We start from the raw sequence: 17,919 nt of genomic DNA, 5'->3' as shown, positions 1-17,919 counted from the left end.
GTTCTATCACTACAGTTACGGGGACAAAGAGAAAGGAGATCCAGTCTTTTGTGTTTGATGCTCATTATCACCGCCCTTTTAAGAAGTATCGTATATTATCTTCGACTGCGTTTATTGTTTCTTCTGTTTTTCAAGTTTCTAATAGTTTTGGGGGTTCTTTTCCCCCTCGGTTTGTACCATAATGCACTTTCGGTAGCTTTTTCTTTATTTATGGCGGTTTACTATTGTCGAAAAAAAAAAAAAAAAAATCAGCGACACATTGTCATGTCCTATTTTCCCACCACTCACCTGTATATTCCCTTTCACTGTCATTCCTAAATAAACGCCGCTTGAATCGTTCCTCTCTCACAACTTTCCACCATTTTCCCCCCTCAAATCTTCCTCCTTTAATCAACCCACTAATTTTTTCCCCAACTTATCTTCAAAGATTCAATTTTTTTCAACTTTTAATTCCTCTTTCATTAGGGTTTTCAATCAATTTTTTCAAGATGACAACTTCTGTGAAGAACAATGTAATGCCACCCAACTTTGTTAATAATCTTCAACAAGCTTTAATGGGGAGAAAAAATGGAGGAAATGATGAAGTAACTTCATCTTCTTCACAAGATGATGGGTTGCAGATTAATGGTGATTGTGAAGAAGATTGTTCAAAACCTAGAATTTTGGTTACTAATGGTGATGGGATTGAATCATTTGGTCTTGTTTATCTTGTTGAAGCTCTTGTTAAGGAAGGACTTTATAATGTTTATGTTTGTGCTCCTCAAATGTAGGTTCTTTTTTATCTTTATGCCCGTCTTGTTCATTTGTTTCCGGTTTTTATTCTTTGTGACGGGTATTTTAATCAAAGGTGAACTGTTTCAGTTGTTAGTAATGAACAAGGCAACTCTTTCTCAATCATTTGTATACGTTTCTATTCTCTGTGGGTAAACTGTTAATGCACAAGTCAATAAGGTGGGTGGGGGTAAACTGTTAATGCACAAGTCAATAAGGTGGGTGGGGGTAAACTGTTAATGATTTGCTCTCTCAGCTAAAAGGTTACCTTTTTGTTGCGGAAAGCTGGTTGATTGACCATTATGTTGTAAATGGTGGCGCTTGATTATATTTTGATCTGTCGTGCCAGGGATAAATCAGTTGCCGGGCATTCAGTGACATTTGGAGAAACTGTAGCTGTTTCTTCTGTTGAGATGAATGGTGCCACTGCATATGAGGTTTCAGGTTAGTTCGCACCCATATATTACTCCCTTTGTACCGGTCATTTGTTGTCCTTTTTCATTTTGGCTGTCTCAGTTATTTGTTGTCCTTTCTATTTTAGGATTGCATTTGATGAACAATTTGATCATTCACTCACAATTTGGTCCACATGTCATTTAGTAATTGGCCCCTCCTCTTTCCTTGGTCTTTGTGACAAAACCAAATTACAACAAATGACCGGGACGGAGGGAGTAACTTTTAAAAATTTGATATGGAAGAGTAATGAATAATGATTAATGAATGCCGTGAAATGATTTCTGAAATTTTCATATGAATGTATATTGTCTTGTTTTGAGTTATTGGATGTTAGGGTGTTGATATTTCCCTTAAACAGCTATCCGACAAAGAATAGCACATGAAACTGGCTAGTTCTACCATTGAGTTCAACAACCAAAATGAACTCACTTCAATTGTAGTCTATTGTCGAGGTATCTTAATTAATAGCTTGTCTAAACCCTACTTTTATCCTTGTCGTGTACAGTCGATCTCCTATCCAGGTTCACAAAGATATGAGTTTGTTCCGATGGTGAATATTTGTTTTTGGTGACTCAAGTATCTTACTAGTTATGTGCTCTTGTATATGATAGGGACCCCTGTTGACTGTGTCTCACTGGGATTATCCGGGGCTCTTTTCTCTTGGTCCAAACCTACATTGGTATGCATTACTAATTTCACTCATTGGGAACGAAGGATATGCATTGGCTACTAACCAGTTAATTTCATTTGTTTAGGTCGTCAGTGGAGTCAATAAGGGATCAAGTTGTGGTCATCATATGTAAGTAATCTTGTACGTCCTCTCCTATTTTTTTCGACCCATATGGTTTAGTAGTTAACCACTTGTCCGATATGAACTTTGACCTTTATCTACGATTTATCACGTTTGATTATCAAAACAACTGTTTTCGTACGATCCTTTTAAAAAGGTTGTCATCATAGTATATGATGGAGGGAGTTTGCGTTCTTTCATTTCTGCTAAGCAATTTCACAGAATACTACTCAACAATCTAACGTGTTGCTGGTGGCTGCAGGTTCTACTCTGGTGTTGTTGCTGGGGCCAGAGAGGCACTGATTGGTGGTGTGCCTTCAATTGCCATATCATTGAATTGGTAAGGTTGAGGACTGTCTTTTGGCGACCATATGTCATTTTTTGTTTCTTGTTCTTGACATTTATAGTGATCCTCTTTTTAGGAAGAAGGATGAGAGCAGTGAAAGCGATATAAAGGATGCTGTGGCTCTTTCAGTGCCAATAATAAACTCTGCTGTGAGAGATATAGAGAATGGAAGTTTTCCTAAACAATGTGCATTGAACATACAAATTCCTACATCTCCCTCTGCAAACAAGGTTCATTTCTTCCTGATCCAGTGAGATTTTTCTGTCTGTTCGATAAATTTAATTTTATTGTTCAGTGGCGGATCTTAGAGTACATTGTACACGTTGCCAAAAGTTGAACCCGTAAGCTTAAGTTTGAAACATTTGCCACTCAATCATTGAGCTTACGAATGTCATGGTGAACTTTAAAAGACAACAGGGGCGGGTTTCTCCCGCTGTAACTATTATCTGCCATGTGTTGTGGTCATAATCACATGATCTATGTCCGTATGTCGTCAAAAGCCTTTTTTTTTTCAGTGGTGTTGAAGTTAGGTATATGTGCTTTGGTTGTAGAATAAGTATATAATTGTGCAATCAAAACTGCGGATCTAGCGAGAAACTTGTTGGAGCCTTGCCTTCTGTTATTTTCTATAACTATCTCCAAATCTTATACGAAGTACTTTCATATTACGTTGGCATATTTCACGAGTTTGATGTTTCTGCAGGGCTTTAAAGTGACAAAACAAAGTTCGTGGAAATCTACCTTGTGCTGGCAAGCAGTATCTGCCAAAAGGCACCCAACAGGATACATGCCTAATCAACCAGGTTTTGGCATCCAACTAGCACAGCTTGGTCGAGATGCATCTGCTGCCGTGAGTGCTTATCACACTTTTACTCATCGTTTTTACGGGTGCCTAGTCTTTTTTATTTCCTTTTCACGATCTCATCGTGATTCTATCCTTCTAATGGTATTTGGATGTTTGTCAGGGTGCAGCTCGCCGTGTGACAACTCAAAAGAAGAATCTGGAGATAGAATCAGTTGGCGTTGCTGGGAAGTCCAACACAGATCGGGGTGTGAAGAAGTCCTTCCGCTTGGAGGTAAGAAATATGCTATTTATAGAGAAAGGCGGCAATCTTAAAAATATGAGTGTTACGACTTACGAGGGAGTATGTGTTATATCTTGCCCATATAAACCATTAAAATAAGGTTGTAGAGACTGATAGAAGAACGATGCCAGGCCAGTAATTCAAAATATAGAATTATAGATTGCTTTTTTTAAGACGTCTGTAGACTGTAGATTGTAGATTCACTTATATATTTGAATCATTACAGTTTCTTGACAAGGAACATGAAGAAGTCGATGATGATTCAGACATTAAGGCACTTGAAAACAATTTTGTAAGTTGAAAATTTTGATGGCAAACCTTACTACTTCTGCCCTTTCATTTGTTCAAATGTTGAATCTGATACCTGTCTCGCTGAATCGCTGTGGTTTTGGTTTCATTGTCAGGTTTCTGTGACACCCTTTTTTCTGTCTCCTTACATGGAGTCTGATGTTCAAACGTTGGCTACCGATTGGATTACATCTACCCTTGTAAAAGACAAGTAGAAACGCTCACGTGGATCTGTTAGATCATTAGGTCTATTGAAGATTAAGAAGCAACAATCATTGCATTCTTTGCATTATATCAGTCAGATGATTATGGTGACGAATTCACCGCTCTTTTTCTGTAATCTTTAGCCCCTTTTGTCAAAGCTTAGGGAATTTCCTCCATGGAAGTTACAGCTAGTTGTAAAATTAACACCTTATGCCTTTTGTTTGCTGAATTTGCTGTAGGTGAGATCAGTTAGGTTGGCTTCTTTCTGATCTATGCTCAAACAATTGTGTAATTATGTATTAGCACTGAAAATTTAAAAGACGTTCCACGGTTTGAGCTAGATGAAAATAGTGTTCTCATCAAGGCTATCTTATCGTCCAACATCGACTGAAGTATTACCACAACATGCATGCTTCAAGGTCTTCTAATGCCAATAAAAGATTGGATAGTCGAAACAAATCACAACCGAAAAAGCGCTTAAATTTTGAATTATCCACAATGAGAACTTCTCCAAAGTACACAAGACTTGCAGCCATTTAAGGCTTCAACAAACTGCTTTACTTGTACAACTTCTCAAAAAATGACAATCAACACTGACGATTATATGTGTACTAATAATAGACCAGACTATAAGATGACAAACTGCAAACTAAAGACACCGGCAAGCAATCTTCTACATCAACCCCCATCATCCGTCAAACAACTATCCAACGGCTAGTATGAGTGGGTTATACTCGTATCCTCCAAAGAAAACGAGAACTTTATCACGGGAGTACGACAATATTTGCTCGTTTTCTCTTGTTATTTTCTGACTGCTGTTTTACAGAACCATCACCTGTCATAGTTTCATCATTGTCACCCTCATCATCATCATCGTCATCCTCATCATCACTATCTGATTCTGAAGAATCATCATTCTTATAAAGATCGAGAACCCGCTGATTTCCAGTGATTGCTGCCTCTGCTGCAGCCATGGCCTCAGGTGTGTGAAGATCGGCAACACCCAACATCAGATCCTGCATTATTTCAATCCTCCAGCCTTAGCTCAGATTCCACAGTTGCTGCATATATATCGTAAAAGAAGGAATACAGTATTCAACTTTACCATTTCTATTAACTCGGATTCATTCCCATTTAGATTTTCAATGTTGTACTCCTCAGGATTGTCCTGTAAATTAGGCAAACTATTCATCAGCAGACTCCAGAAAACTAAAACAAATCACAAGTTCTCATAAATCTCATTTGTGACGGCTGATATCCGTCACAAGCTTGTGACGGGTCAAGTAAAACCCACATAGGTAGATAAGACAAATCATTTGTGACTCCCTACCTAGGTACTTTAATTTTCGTCTTATCTACCCACGTGGGTGACACTTGCCACATCACAAACTTGTTACGGATATACAAGCCACAAGGGAGACTTACTGAAAATAAATACTCCACTTATCTCATCCATATGTTTATGTTTCTGGACCGGTTTATTATGCTAGCAAACATGACCACTGGTAGCCATTCTGATTTTGCCACTGACTCTCTTGAGTCTTGACTCTTGACACAATGACACAGTCTTTTGGCCTTTTGATTTGACATTTGAGATTTGTCACTTGCATATCGTCACCAATGATGTGAGTTTGGTGAGCAATATGGGGTAATCAATTACTCATACTCTTGGTCACGATCGCATTCATGACCATCATGGAGCTCCAATTTATTGGATCCTCCTCCAAGAACATCAAAGTATTTGACCTCCGTTTACAAATGGAGTATGGGTTTTTATATGGCAAGAGTCTTCTTAACACACAAAAAAACTACAAGACTTTAAGTTGTTTACCTTTGCTTTGAGCTCAAGGTTTTTGTTAGCTTCGGATATCACTCCTAAGAAATCCTTTACCTTACCAAGCACTGCACATAAAGTCGGAGGGAACATTATCAGCTGTAACTCTATTTGCTCCTGATTTAGGCAAAAGTCGGCAAAACACATCAAATGCAATGCGATAACTCGACAAGATTTTAGACCAAATGTGCTATAACTATAATCAACAGATACTCTCTTAAAAATTCGAGCTTGCCTAAATTTCCCCCTACTTCTGTGGGACAGTTGCGAACAGAAGCCGGACCAACAGAAGAAGACGGAATCAATACAGCACGATCAGTCAAACCTCATTGCAACAGAGCGAAACATAGGACTATAGTGAAATTAGCCCAAACCTTAGACCACCAAACGGAATAGGTAAACAAGCTTCATATTTTCAAAGCTAGAATCTAACAGACAAACTACGTTCCATCTCCATCTAATTCCAGATTCAAATTTCCCTACAAACATTATGTTATTTACAGTCTACGTATAAATTGCTGAACACTACATCGAATAAAAAATCATTACAAAAAACAAACCTAGTAAGATTAACTGATATGACCAACATAGTAAGACCATGTTCTTTCTGGCTTAATTTCAGCTCGTTTCATTTTTGCTCAGCACTATTCAGTTCAGTTCAATTTAGTTTCATTCAATTCAATTCAACTAATCTCTTCACAAATTAACTCTTACTTCAACTCTATTCAATTTAGCTAAGTTCTATTCAATTAAGTTCAGTTTAGCTCGGCTTCATTAACTTCAATTCAGCTCCTTTCAACCGAAAAAAACAGGGCCTAAAGGCGGTAAATAATTAAAATTAAAACAGACAGGTAGTCTAGTTTTAAGACCGTCGCAAGCTTACAACATACGGAGTAGTTGTTATCGCCATCATTAAATGAACCATATACGGAGTAGAATACAAAAAGGCGGTACCTTGACTAGAAGAAGGGATAGGTGCAGCGAAAGACGGCTTCTCTTGGGCGGAAGTTTTGGTATTACCAAATACCAGTAGCGCAGAATCTACAATCAATCAAAATTCAAAACAATAACAATTCAGTTCAATTGTACTCTACAGATTAATACTATATGATGATTAATTCTTGTAAGAGACGGTTTGACAATAAATTAATTAATGTAACGAGAGAACGCGCACCCGATTTCCGACAAACTAAAAAAAAAAAAAAAAAAAAAAAGGCAAAAGGAATAGGGAGAAAGGGGGAACCTTTGAAAGAAGAAGGGGGATTGTGTTCGAACTGTAAAAGTTCCTTGCTTGTTTTCTCCATTACTAGCGGTGGCTGAGGCGGTGCTAGTTCTGGTGTTACGACGGAAATTGTTTTTTATCGTTGAGTATTACGCCGAAAATAGTGGTGGTACCAAATTAATCCGTATGACGGAAACGGGGTTGTGTTTATACCAGGGTTTATTTAGGGTTTTATATTTAAATTTAGGGTTTTATATTTAAAGATTTTTTTTTTTTTTTTTTTTTTTTGACCTGGAGTATCTCTACTAACAAATGGGACAATTTTCTTCGAGGTGCTGAAGCAAATTAATGGGACCCCTACTAAGTTTGGCATTATCATTCGCAAGAGTCGGGAATCGAACCTCTAATCACTTGGTTAAGAGATGAGAGTTATTAGCACTTACACCAGCCAACTATAGTTTAAAAATTCGAAAGATGTCTCACATCACATACTCCTTTTTTTTTTTTGAAGGAAATCCCTGAAAGGCTTACTGATAATTACGTAATTCGGTTGAAAGTAACAATGTCTAATGGCAAATCATCGACCAAAAACTGAATAATGTTAACTCTTACCAATAAACTGAATTAAAACCGGGTATCAAAACAAAGTTCAAAACACGCAATGTTATTATAATTTGATTGTTGTTCACGAACCACGGGTATTAGAATTTATCTAAAAATAAAAAGTCTGGTAACCAAAAAATCGTATTCCACTCATTTTATCTCTTTCTACCAGAATTGTTGCTTGAAGTTTTCTTTTTCAACTTCATTGACAACAATCTTAGCTCGGGATTAATGTGCCAGCCACCCCCAAAGAGCAAGGGTTGTAGAACGAATCTCTTAATTTTTTGAGATATACTTCTAAAGTTGCACTAAAAAAACTTTAACATGCTATAATAAGTAATAACTCATGTTCACAAGTTTCAAAAGCAACAATTTCATTTTCAAATTGATCGTTTTTATGAGAACTTTAATTTGAAAAAACTAAAACATCATCGCTTTTTAAACTGGTCGCAAAATTTATGATCGCCACTATTTGACCAAATGTTGGGCCAGACCAATAAATGGGCCGTTGGCTTCTCACTCAGTCACTCCGACCCACACCGGACCATAACAGCACTCATTTTCCCTTCCCTCTCCTCCGATCTTAATTCTCAATCATCCCCACAACAATGGCGGCCAAAACCCTAATTCGCACCGGAACATCCTTCGCAACTCGGTTTCTCAACTCACCAACCCTACCATCTCCGAGTTCAACTCACCAAACCCTAATTTCGACATCAAAGCTCTTTCTTTCACCTTCACTCTCTAATTCTCCCCTCTTTCCTCTCTTCCCTAATTCCACCCAAAACGACGCCGTTTCATGCAACACCTTGCCTTCCTTACATTTTCCGCTACCCGATGGTATGCACATTGCTCCCCCGATTAATTTAATTAAATTAATTGAAAGTCAATTTAATTTAATTTAATTGTGTGTTTTTTTTTTGAATGATTTAGGTAAAGTGAAGGAGGTTGAGAATAATGCATTGGAAATTGTGAAGAATTTTTACCCTTTTGGTCATCCTGATCTTGATTTCTTCTTACCCGAAGGTAATTATAGTTATGCATTTTTGTACTCCTTCCGTCTCAATCATTTGTTTACTTTCGATACATATATGTGTGTGAGAATAGAAAGGTGAATAATTGATTGGGATGAAGTGAGTAGATGATTATGAAGACGTTTGTTTTGTTTGGGTTGCTTGTTTGTTTTAAAGATCATGGAAAAAGGGAAGAAGTGGGTTTTCCAGGGGAAAAAAATTTAGATGTTAGATTGAGTCATTTCGTAGAATGGTAGGATTCTTTGTCCGAGATGTTAACAGAAGCGAGGATGATCAATTGACCATAGCAGCTGAAAACTCAGTTGGTCATTGGGTTGTAGTAATATGGTCAGAATATGACCTTGGGGTTTCTGAATTGTAAGGGATGCGGGTATGTGTGGGGATTACCGGGATATATAGTGTTGGGTGCAGTTTGGATATGAGATAAAGCGTCTGTTCGGAAGATTATTTAGGGACTGAAGAGGTGTGTTATGATCAGAGTGTGTGTGAGATGATTCATCAATATCCGAATGGTGGCTTGCCCGTCAGCTAGTGACTAGATTACTGGAAACTAACATGTACGGAGTAATTCTTTTAAGAATGTTCGCTTGTGAATAAAGGTTGTTAATCTGATGGATTTTATCCTGGTGGAGATATTTTTGGGTGGATTTCGGGGAGCTTGTCTGATTTTCTGATCTTTATAATTTGCCTAAATTTGGGGCTGCAAGTTGTCATCTGCTTTTGTACTTGTATTTTTGGGTGGATTTCGGGGAGCTTGTCTGATTTGTTGCTCACACGGGTGTGTGTCCAAGTGTCGGGTTCGGCCATTTTTATAGAAAATATGCATGTCCGAAGTGTCACACCCTTGTCAGAGTGTTGCGTATCGGACACGGGTATGTGGGGGGAATCAGAAGAGTCGGGGTAACATATGTATTTGAGCTTTTTTTTTTTTTTACAGTGTATTCATTCGACCCCTTTTCTTCGTCATAAGCACGCCGTATCTTTGAGACAATGTGGTAATGTTTGTTTGCTTGTTTGTTGTATATGGAACTAGTGTAGATCCCGCGCAAATGCGCGGTAAATATAGGCCTTTTAATTTTTAGTGTATTAGTTATAGATTTTTCATTTATATATCACGAATTTTTCTAAAAAATAACTAATATTAAAATTAATCAAAAGAATTGAATAATTCCATAAATTGTGTTTTTTATGAAAATATTTTAACTACATCAAATTATGTAAAATTTTTTTTTTTTTCGTCACGAAGTTAATAATAGGAGATGCAATTTTTATGTATAGATTATTTTAAATGGAAAATTAGTTTAATAAATGAAAATCTAATTTGTTTCCATATATAAGTTTGAGCACTTTGAAGGAAAAACTTTAGAAAAGTTGTATTCTCTTAGTATATAGGAGGATTTATACTTTTTAAATTTGCACCTCATTAATATTTATCAGTTCACTCCATTGTATTTTGATATGAAACAAAAAAATTAAAATGGAAAACTAATAAAAAAATTTATTTAAGTTGTGAATTTTTTTTAGTGAATGTTTTTTTGTCACGAAGCTAATAGTAAGCAATTAAGCATGTGTCAAGTTATTCTCTACAGTAATAATTATTGCATTACTGAAAAATTTAGCAACTTATACTTTATAGTTTAAACTTTAATATCAATTTTATTTTATTTTAATGAAAAAATCATAATTATGAATTTATTTTAAAAATTAGAGTTTATTTCATTATAAGAATATATTTATTGAAAAGATGATAATGTAATGAAAGAAAATTGTATTTATTACCTTATTTAGCTAGATGTTTTTTGGAGGGAAAACTAAGAGAATTTTTATTCTCTTAGTAGTAGGGGGGATTGTTTCTTACATTCCGGTGTTGCTGTATGTGATTATTTCTGCCAACTTCTGTGGTCTTGTTTGAACGAAATTTGGGATCTTGCCTTGTTATATATAATCCCAAGGGATCATTACTTACTATTTTAGAAATTAAATCAAAGTTGACTCTGAAGTCTGATATCAATCAAAGTTGACACTCCCATGTACGTAAATCACATTTCAGTTACCTATCTATTTGCTTGCGAACTATATTGATATAAAAGGCCTCTGATTTTAAAACCAAGTTTTTGTTCTGTGCAGCGGATGATTCTTCAAGTGATTCAATGATCTTATTTCCTAAACGAACCTTTCAGCCTAGCACCCTCCGGCGTAAGAGGAATCATGGTTTTTTTGCACGGTAAATATCTTCACGTGTAGATTATGAACAAAGCTGAGTGTTTGGTTTGAGTGGCATTTTCCTGTTCAAGTATCTGCTCGTAAAGTCCCATTGTTCAAAAAGCATTGGCAAACTGTTGCAGGCTTGATTTTTTCCTCGTATCTGTACTGGCTTTTATCAAATTATCTTTCCTATCAAATCTGTAGATTTTTTGGTCCCCGTCAGAGCGGGAGCCTCTTTTGGGGAAATTGGGGCATAATTTACACTTTTACAGGGTCATAATATAAACATTTTGAAGTGTAGGGAGTTGATGATGGATGTAGATAATCTTTTGGTAGTTTGGATAGACGAATGTAGGAGGGGAAGGTCGTGAAAAGGTCGAGACTGGAGGGTGAGGACTCATAAGTGTTGAGACAAAATTAGGTGCAGGATGATGATGGTGGCACCCTAGACACAGGGAGAGAGTGTGAGAAGAACAAAAAACAGAAAGGGAAGATACTGAGAAGACTGTCATGATTTATTAGATTTAGGCTGCTGACATCGAATGACAGCCTAATAATCAAGTTTTTTTTTTATGGTTGCCCTGTTTTGCATTTACAATGCGATGACCGAAATATTGGCAGCGACGACCGGTTTGAGATGAAGTCTCAAAACAGATCTTAATAGTTAACACCATGGTAGATTTCCTTATAAAATCTCTCCAATATTATTTGGAAGGATTATCGTCTATTTTGAGGAAGGGATTATCAACCCGTCCATATTTCTCCCTTCCCCATGTAAATCGGTAACTATATGAAAAGTTCCTGTTTCTATCCCATTTTGTTCTTTCCCGCATTTCTTTCAATCCAGACACACTATGAAGCTCCTACTATTTATCTTTGCAGGAAAGCTACTAAGGGCGGTCGGAGAGTGATTGCTCGGAGAATTGCAAAGGGGCGTCATAGGGTCACTGCATAGGATCTAGTGTACGCAAGATTTTAGAACAAGAAATTGCCAAAATCTGGAGTTGTATGTGGCCTCTTTATGTATACGTTGGACCCTGGGGATGTCAAACCTTTGTTCGTTCTTTTGACTTTTCTTGTTGGTGCATTACGTATCACTCATAAAATCCATGCCGCGGGATTGGTATGCATATTATAAGTTTCCATTAGAGATTTTAGAGTAAGGATGTTTGTACCTAGAATTTCCTAATCTATTTTCCCCCTTCGCTGAATTTGAAAAAGGTCATATTAATAGGAGCTACCCTTCAAGTTCACCTGTCGTTCTTTGTTATTCATGCACTTGCGATGAATTTACTTCGACCTATTTTCATATAGCAAGTCTTCATGGTCTATAGGAAAACATGATGGAAAATTTCAATTTACGAGTTGCTTGTCTATAGTAGAAATACTGTGCAGCTTCTTTGAACAACTCGGGGGGTTAAAAAAAAAAAAAAATCTTCGCGGATGTACACAGTAGATGTGTTGCGTCTTATTGCTCCAAGAAGAAAAAGGTAGTGAATTTGAAGGAAAAACACAGGAATTAAAGGTGGATAGTCTCGAGTTGTTCAAGGATGGTATAACATAACCAAGGTGACAGACAAGACAGATTAGAGATACAAGAACTACAAAAACTCTTTCAAAGGGGATAGTCCTTAGTTGCTGCTATCTTCCGAGTCCTTTTTAGGATGGATTGCTTCAAAAATGGCCTCGACCTCTTCCTTGGCGCGCTGAAACACATTCGGGCCTTTAACTGCTTCAGGAGGGGTATTCTCATCAATGTCGTCACTTGTCCCGTGTGTTTCTTCATCGTGATGATCAGGTGACCTCCCGTCCTGATCTCTGTCTTTCACGTCCTCAGACTTCTTCACCTCTTTATCTGTTTAGATATGTCAAGAAACCAAGCCAATGTGATGTGTTTAAAGCAAATCGTTTTATCATTCAATAAACCATTCCTATTCTGTACATACAAACGCATATATATTTCCGTGTTCATTGATTGCGACACGGAAAATCGGGGAAGTTAAAAGAGAATATTATCATTGCTTAATTTTCACTTTTCCTATAATATACTATAATAAACAAATTGAATCGTGCACCTCATTAATAACGCCAAAATGTGCAGACTGGAAATTCAAACCACATTAGGCCGACTAATCCGGATTTCGGGGCGTGTCCAAGGATTACGGTATTTAAACCCCTTCCAATCGCAGTTGTGGGGATCGATCCGCAGACCTTCCTACCAAGCGCAGCTTCATGCTACCACTACGCCAACCAATGATTGGTAATAACGCCAAAATGTGCAGAAAGGAAATTCCTCCAAGATTTAATCCATTTCAAAATTTGTTTAACAAGATTCACTACTAGAAAACATCACAAACATGAAACTAAAAAATAAATAAAAATACAACGATAAAACATATATTTCCTCCATCCCAATAAATCATTTGTTTATCATTTTCATTCTCTGTGAAGAGTATTTTTAATCGAAAATAAACAAATAATTGGAACGGAGGGAGTATCAAGCTGAAACTGATACTCCCTAGTTAGCCAATATCAAACCATTTCTCTTATGTTAAGCTGCCTTCCGCAATAATTTTAATTTAAATTATACTTCGTAATACATACCAGGATTAAGGGTGGATGGATGTGATGCAGGATGGTCTGCCATTAAAGGAAGTTAGTGAGGCAAGATTACAATAACAATAACAATACCAAGATACCCTTATAATTTGGTAATAATCCTACAATGAAGGATAGCTTAGTAAAGTTTTTTTTTTTTTTTTTATGTTTAAGATTGAGCATTGGAAAGACGATAATAGGATGTTAACTTGACGTGTTGTTCGGTTGTTCCTGTTCTTTGATGCCCCTTGCCTCCTATCGTGTCATTGTCCTGTCGTCTCCATTTTTTTTTTTCAAATTCTTTTATTTATTTATTTATACTCCTTGTAGGCACGGAAATTTTGTAGAAATAAATTATTTTAATTTAATATCAAATTTTAGATTAGTTTAATTATATTTGTCCCGCTTGATAGAATTCGGATCGATCCATATTGCAAATTGGGTTATTTGGGCTCTAGAGCAAAAAAATGGTCAATTGGGCCCGAAAGAGAAGTCAAGCTCACAATGAAAGCCCAAGCTTCAAGTCCATTTATCAAGAGAGAAATCTCTGTAAATAAGAGACTTCTCCACCATTTTCAAAGGGAGAAAAATCAATTTACAAGGGAAAAAATCATTTGTCAAAGTGAAGAGAAAAGAGACATAAAAAACTCTCTACAAATCTCATCAATCAAACCGAAGCATCAGGGGGAGATTCAAGTTAACGTGACCCATTCAAGAAGCTCAAATCAAACTCAAACTAAACTCAAGCATCGAAGAGATATTGAAGTCAACGCGACCCTCTCAAGAAGTTAGAGTCAAGCAAGCGAGCCTCGTAGATCGTAGACTCGTACCTTTAAATATTGTTGTAGAATCAGTGGATAAAATAGAGGTTGTATACATAACTTTCTGATATTATATAAACTCATTTGTCTATCTGTTTTGTGTTACAGTTTTATTGCAATACAAAATTTGTTGTTACACTCCTATCTATATAAAGTATAATAAAAACACAAATCAAATATCCAACTTTTTGCCAGATCAACATTTATCATTTATTAACTCATTTACCCTCCACCTCATCAACAACACGTTTCTTTTTTTAAAAAAAAAATTAAAAATAAAGAAAAAACTATCAAGCAACAACTCTTCATCATTCCTCGTATTCATTACCTATTTTATAAATAAAAGCCCACCAAACAACTCTTGACCCATTTACTTGTGTACAGCGACCTTGAACAAGATTATTTTAATAATTATCTTTATTCATTACCTTTTCTTATGTTTCGATCCGTTTTACACTTTTTTTTTATGCAGAACCATCTTATACAAGTAACAAGACTACCCAGTTTTTTTAGAAGCAATCTAAGCAAAACATTTCGCGAAAACTTACCATTTCATACAAAGTTCTTTTTTCAACAGGTTTAGTCAATCTGATGTCTTTGAAATAGAATGCATAATGATAAAAATATGAAAGTTATGTGCATTGATGATACGGTTGTTGATGGTGTATGCTCACAAGAAGGTTCGAAGGCTAGTGCAATGCTGCGTGGTGTGGCCGTGGCTGATCATTTACGCTCGGGAGTTCAGTTCGTAAGCTTGCTCACGGTGATCTGAGGAGTTGGCAGAATTACTCTCATTTACTCAGTACTTTTAATTTGGTTAATTGGTGTTTATTATTAGCTTTGAATTTCTTTAATTAAGCACTCTTAATAGAGGCTTTTCGTTTGTACTCATTTAGCTGTTACTCGGCTATATATGTCTTGCACTTGAGGTTGAATAAAGTCAGTCATCTTTCACAAAAAAAAGCTTAACAAACTTTCTGAATTATTGTTATAACTCGCTTTCAACAATTAGGACACGACTCCTAGTTTTTGAGTTTGATTGTCGAGTAATAGGTCTTGCTCACAATCACGATGTTTCGAGTCATAGGTCTGGCTCGTGGGTCATCTATCTTGTTCAGTCATTCCGCTGTAAATTCGTATCATTAGTGGTATCAGAGCTTCGTCTCTTGATTTTCCATAAATCGAAACGATTATAGGCTCTTGGTTTCACGCAATTTTCATTTTATAGAATACAAAAACAAAAAAAAACAAAAAAAATCAGAAACACACTTACAGAAAACAAACATGGCCGAATTCGATGACGAGACATTGCTCGCTCAAGTACGCGAGATGCTTCGTAATCAACCCACAGGAAGCCGTTACAGACCAAAGCAGGACGAGTTCAAAGTCACGGAACTCCCGGAGTTCACTGGTGGCACTAATCCCGAGGATTACCTGGAGTGGGAAAGGAAGATCGATCGTATGTTCGATTTTAAAGACCTTAACGATGAGAAAAGATGCAAGTATGCTATCCTAAAATTGGATAAGGGAGTGTCCTTATGGTTCGAGGGCATGAAGTCCAAACGAACGCGTGCAGGGAAGGACAAAATAGCATCGTGGGAGGCCCTTAAACGAAAACTCCGTAAAAGGTATGTACCGACAACCCATAAAATTGCTACTTACCGTAAAATTGCTGAGTTTAGACAAGGGAAATTAAGTGTGGGATATAGATGAATTTGAGGGTTTGGCTTTAATGGGTGAACTGGAAGAAATAGAAGAACAAAAGATGTCGAGATTTTTACGAGGGTTAAATTACAATATTGCTAGTGTCGTGGGACTCTACCCTCATTCGGATTTCGATACGTTGTGTGGAATTTGCCTAAAACTATTTTAAGTTAATATCAAATAAAAGAAATAAATTATTTTAAGTTAATATCAAATTTCAGCTTAATTTAATTATATTTGTCCCGCTTGATAGAATCCAGATCGATTCATATTGCAAATTGGTTTATTTGGGCTCTAGAGCAAAGAAATAGTCAATTGGGCCCGAAAGAGAAGTCAAGCTCACAATGAAAGCCCAAACTTCAAGTCCATTTATCAAGAGAGAAATCTGTGTAAATAAGAGACTTCTCCACCATTTTCAAGAAGCTCAAATCAAACTCAAACTAAACTCAAGCATCAAAGAGATATTGAAGTCAACGCGACCCTCTCAAGAAGTTAGAGTCAAGCAAGCGAGCCTCGTAGATCGTAGACTCGTACCTTTAAATATTGTTGTAGAATCAGTGGATAAAATAGAGGTTGTATACATAACTTTTTGATATTATATAAACTCATTTGTCTATCTGTTTTGTGTTACAGTTTTATTGCAATACAAAAATTGTTGTTACACTCCTATCTGTATAAAGTAGTATAATAATAAAAACACAAATCAAATATCCAACTTTTTGCCAGATCAACATTTATCATTTATTAACTCATTTACCCTCCACCTCATCAACAACACGTTTCTTTAAAAAAAAAATTAAAAATAAAGAAAAAACTATCAAACTACAACTCTTCATCATCCCTCGTATTCATTACCTATTTTATAAATAAAAGCCCACCAAACAACTCTTGACCCATTTACTAGTGTACAGCGACCTTGAACAAGATTATTTTAATAATTGTCTTTATTCATTACCTTTTCTTATGTTTCGATCCGTTTTACACTTTTTTTTATGCAGAACCATCTTATACAAGTAACAAGACTACCCAGTTTTTTTAGAAGCAATCTAAGCAAAACATTTCGCGAAAACTTACCATTTCATACAAAGTTCTTTTTTCAACAGGTTTAGTCAATCTGATGTCTTTGAAATAGAATGCATAATGATAAAAATATGAAAGTTACGTGCATTGCACGGGTAGCAAAACTAGTTATTATTAATATTATAAATTATTGTATGGTATAGCCGATATACTTAAGAGTATCTCATTTTTCGTTCTATTGTCTCTACACGTAGATTGATACTACTCGTTGTTAGAAGACCATGTCAACCAAAATCGAGGATTCTCGGTGAAATGGATCAATAAGGCCTTATTTGTATAGCTTACAATTGATTTTTAACATTTCATTACAGAATACTCCCTTTATCCTAGTTATTTGTTATCTATTATATTTTGGAGTGTTTCGGTCAATTGTGGAAAAGATTAATTATATTGATAATTATGGGAAAGATTAATTATAATGAGAATTGCATAATGAATACAAAGATGGACATGAGTATAAATACAAACCAGAGAAAGGCACACATCTAGCTAACCCTAAACTAAGGTCATGTTCTTTTGGACTGAAATTTATAGAATTTGAACTGAATTGAACTTATAAGATCTGAACTGAACTGAACTGAACTTATAGGATCTGAACTGAATTATAGGATCTGAACTTAACTGAACTTATAGGATCTTGAACTTATAGGATCTGAACTGAACTTATAGGATCTGAACTGAACTGAAATTATAGGATCTGAACTGAACTGAACTTATAGAATCTGAACTGAACTGAACTTATAGGATCTGAAGTTAACTTAAATTAAGTGACTTTAAGTCCAAAAGAACAGGGCCTAATAGCCGTATAAGAGGCCTTGGGCAACAAGGTAAGTAAGATACAATATTCCTAAACTAAGATTATACAATATTAGATGAAT

The 17,919-nt window shown here is 36.1% G+C and overlaps 4 protein-coding genes across 4 annotated transcripts; 2 read left to right on the top strand and 2 right to left on the bottom strand.

The window, feature by feature from the left end:
* The first annotated feature begins 296 nt into the window (after positions 1–296).
* Positions 297–4,288, top strand: LOC141622760 (uncharacterized). The gene is made up of 10 exons (XM_074438757.1): positions 297–766; positions 1,121–1,215; positions 1,839–1,906; positions 1,983–2,026; positions 2,280–2,357; positions 2,440–2,593; positions 3,067–3,213; positions 3,329–3,439; positions 3,675–3,740; positions 3,853–4,288. Exons 1-10 carry the CDS (start codon positions 489–491, stop codon positions 3,949–3,951), a joined length of 1,140 nt encoding a protein of 379 aa, XP_074294858.1. The 5' UTR covers positions 297–488; the 3' UTR covers positions 3,952–4,288.
* Positions 4,289–4,399: 111 nt separating this feature from the next.
* Positions 4,400–7,235, bottom strand: LOC141622761 (uncharacterized). Its single transcript, XM_074438758.1, has 5 exons — positions 7,018–7,235; positions 6,729–6,815; positions 5,772–5,842; positions 5,046–5,108; positions 4,400–4,956 (listed from the first exon to the last, which is right to left on the bottom strand). The coding sequence occupies exons 1-5, from the start codon at positions 7,076–7,078 to the stop codon at positions 4,705–4,707; spliced, it is 534 nt and encodes a 177-aa protein (XP_074294859.1). The 5' UTR covers positions 7,079–7,235; the 3' UTR covers positions 4,400–4,704.
* An 885-nt stretch (positions 7,236–8,120) lies between these two features.
* On the top strand, positions 8,121–12,091 carry LOC141622746 (uncharacterized). The gene is made up of 4 exons (XM_074438741.1): positions 8,121–8,439; positions 8,533–8,625; positions 10,761–10,857; positions 11,721–12,091. The coding sequence occupies exons 1-4, from the start codon at positions 8,208–8,210 to the stop codon at positions 11,791–11,793; spliced, it is 495 nt and encodes a 164-aa protein (XP_074294842.1). The 5' UTR covers positions 8,121–8,207; the 3' UTR covers positions 11,794–12,091.
* A 194-nt stretch (positions 12,092–12,285) lies between these two features.
* On the bottom strand, positions 12,286–13,639 carry LOC141622747 (uncharacterized). Its single transcript, XM_074438742.1, has 2 exons — positions 13,443–13,639; positions 12,286–12,693 (listed from the first exon to the last, which is right to left on the bottom strand). The coding sequence occupies exons 1-2, from the start codon at positions 13,483–13,485 to the stop codon at positions 12,470–12,472; spliced, it is 267 nt and encodes an 88-aa protein (XP_074294843.1). The 5' UTR covers positions 13,486–13,639; the 3' UTR covers positions 12,286–12,469.
* Positions 13,640–17,919: the final 4,280 nt, after the last annotated feature.

This window comes from Silene latifolia, chromosome X, assembly GCF_048544455.1.
Source record: "Silene latifolia isolate original U9 population chromosome X, ASM4854445v1, whole genome shotgun sequence".
Classification (NCBI taxonomy): Eukaryota; Viridiplantae; Streptophyta; class Magnoliopsida; order Caryophyllales; family Caryophyllaceae; genus Silene; species Silene latifolia.
The sequence above is the reverse complement of the archived record's forward strand: the minus strand, read 5'-3'. Positions and strand labels throughout refer to the sequence as shown.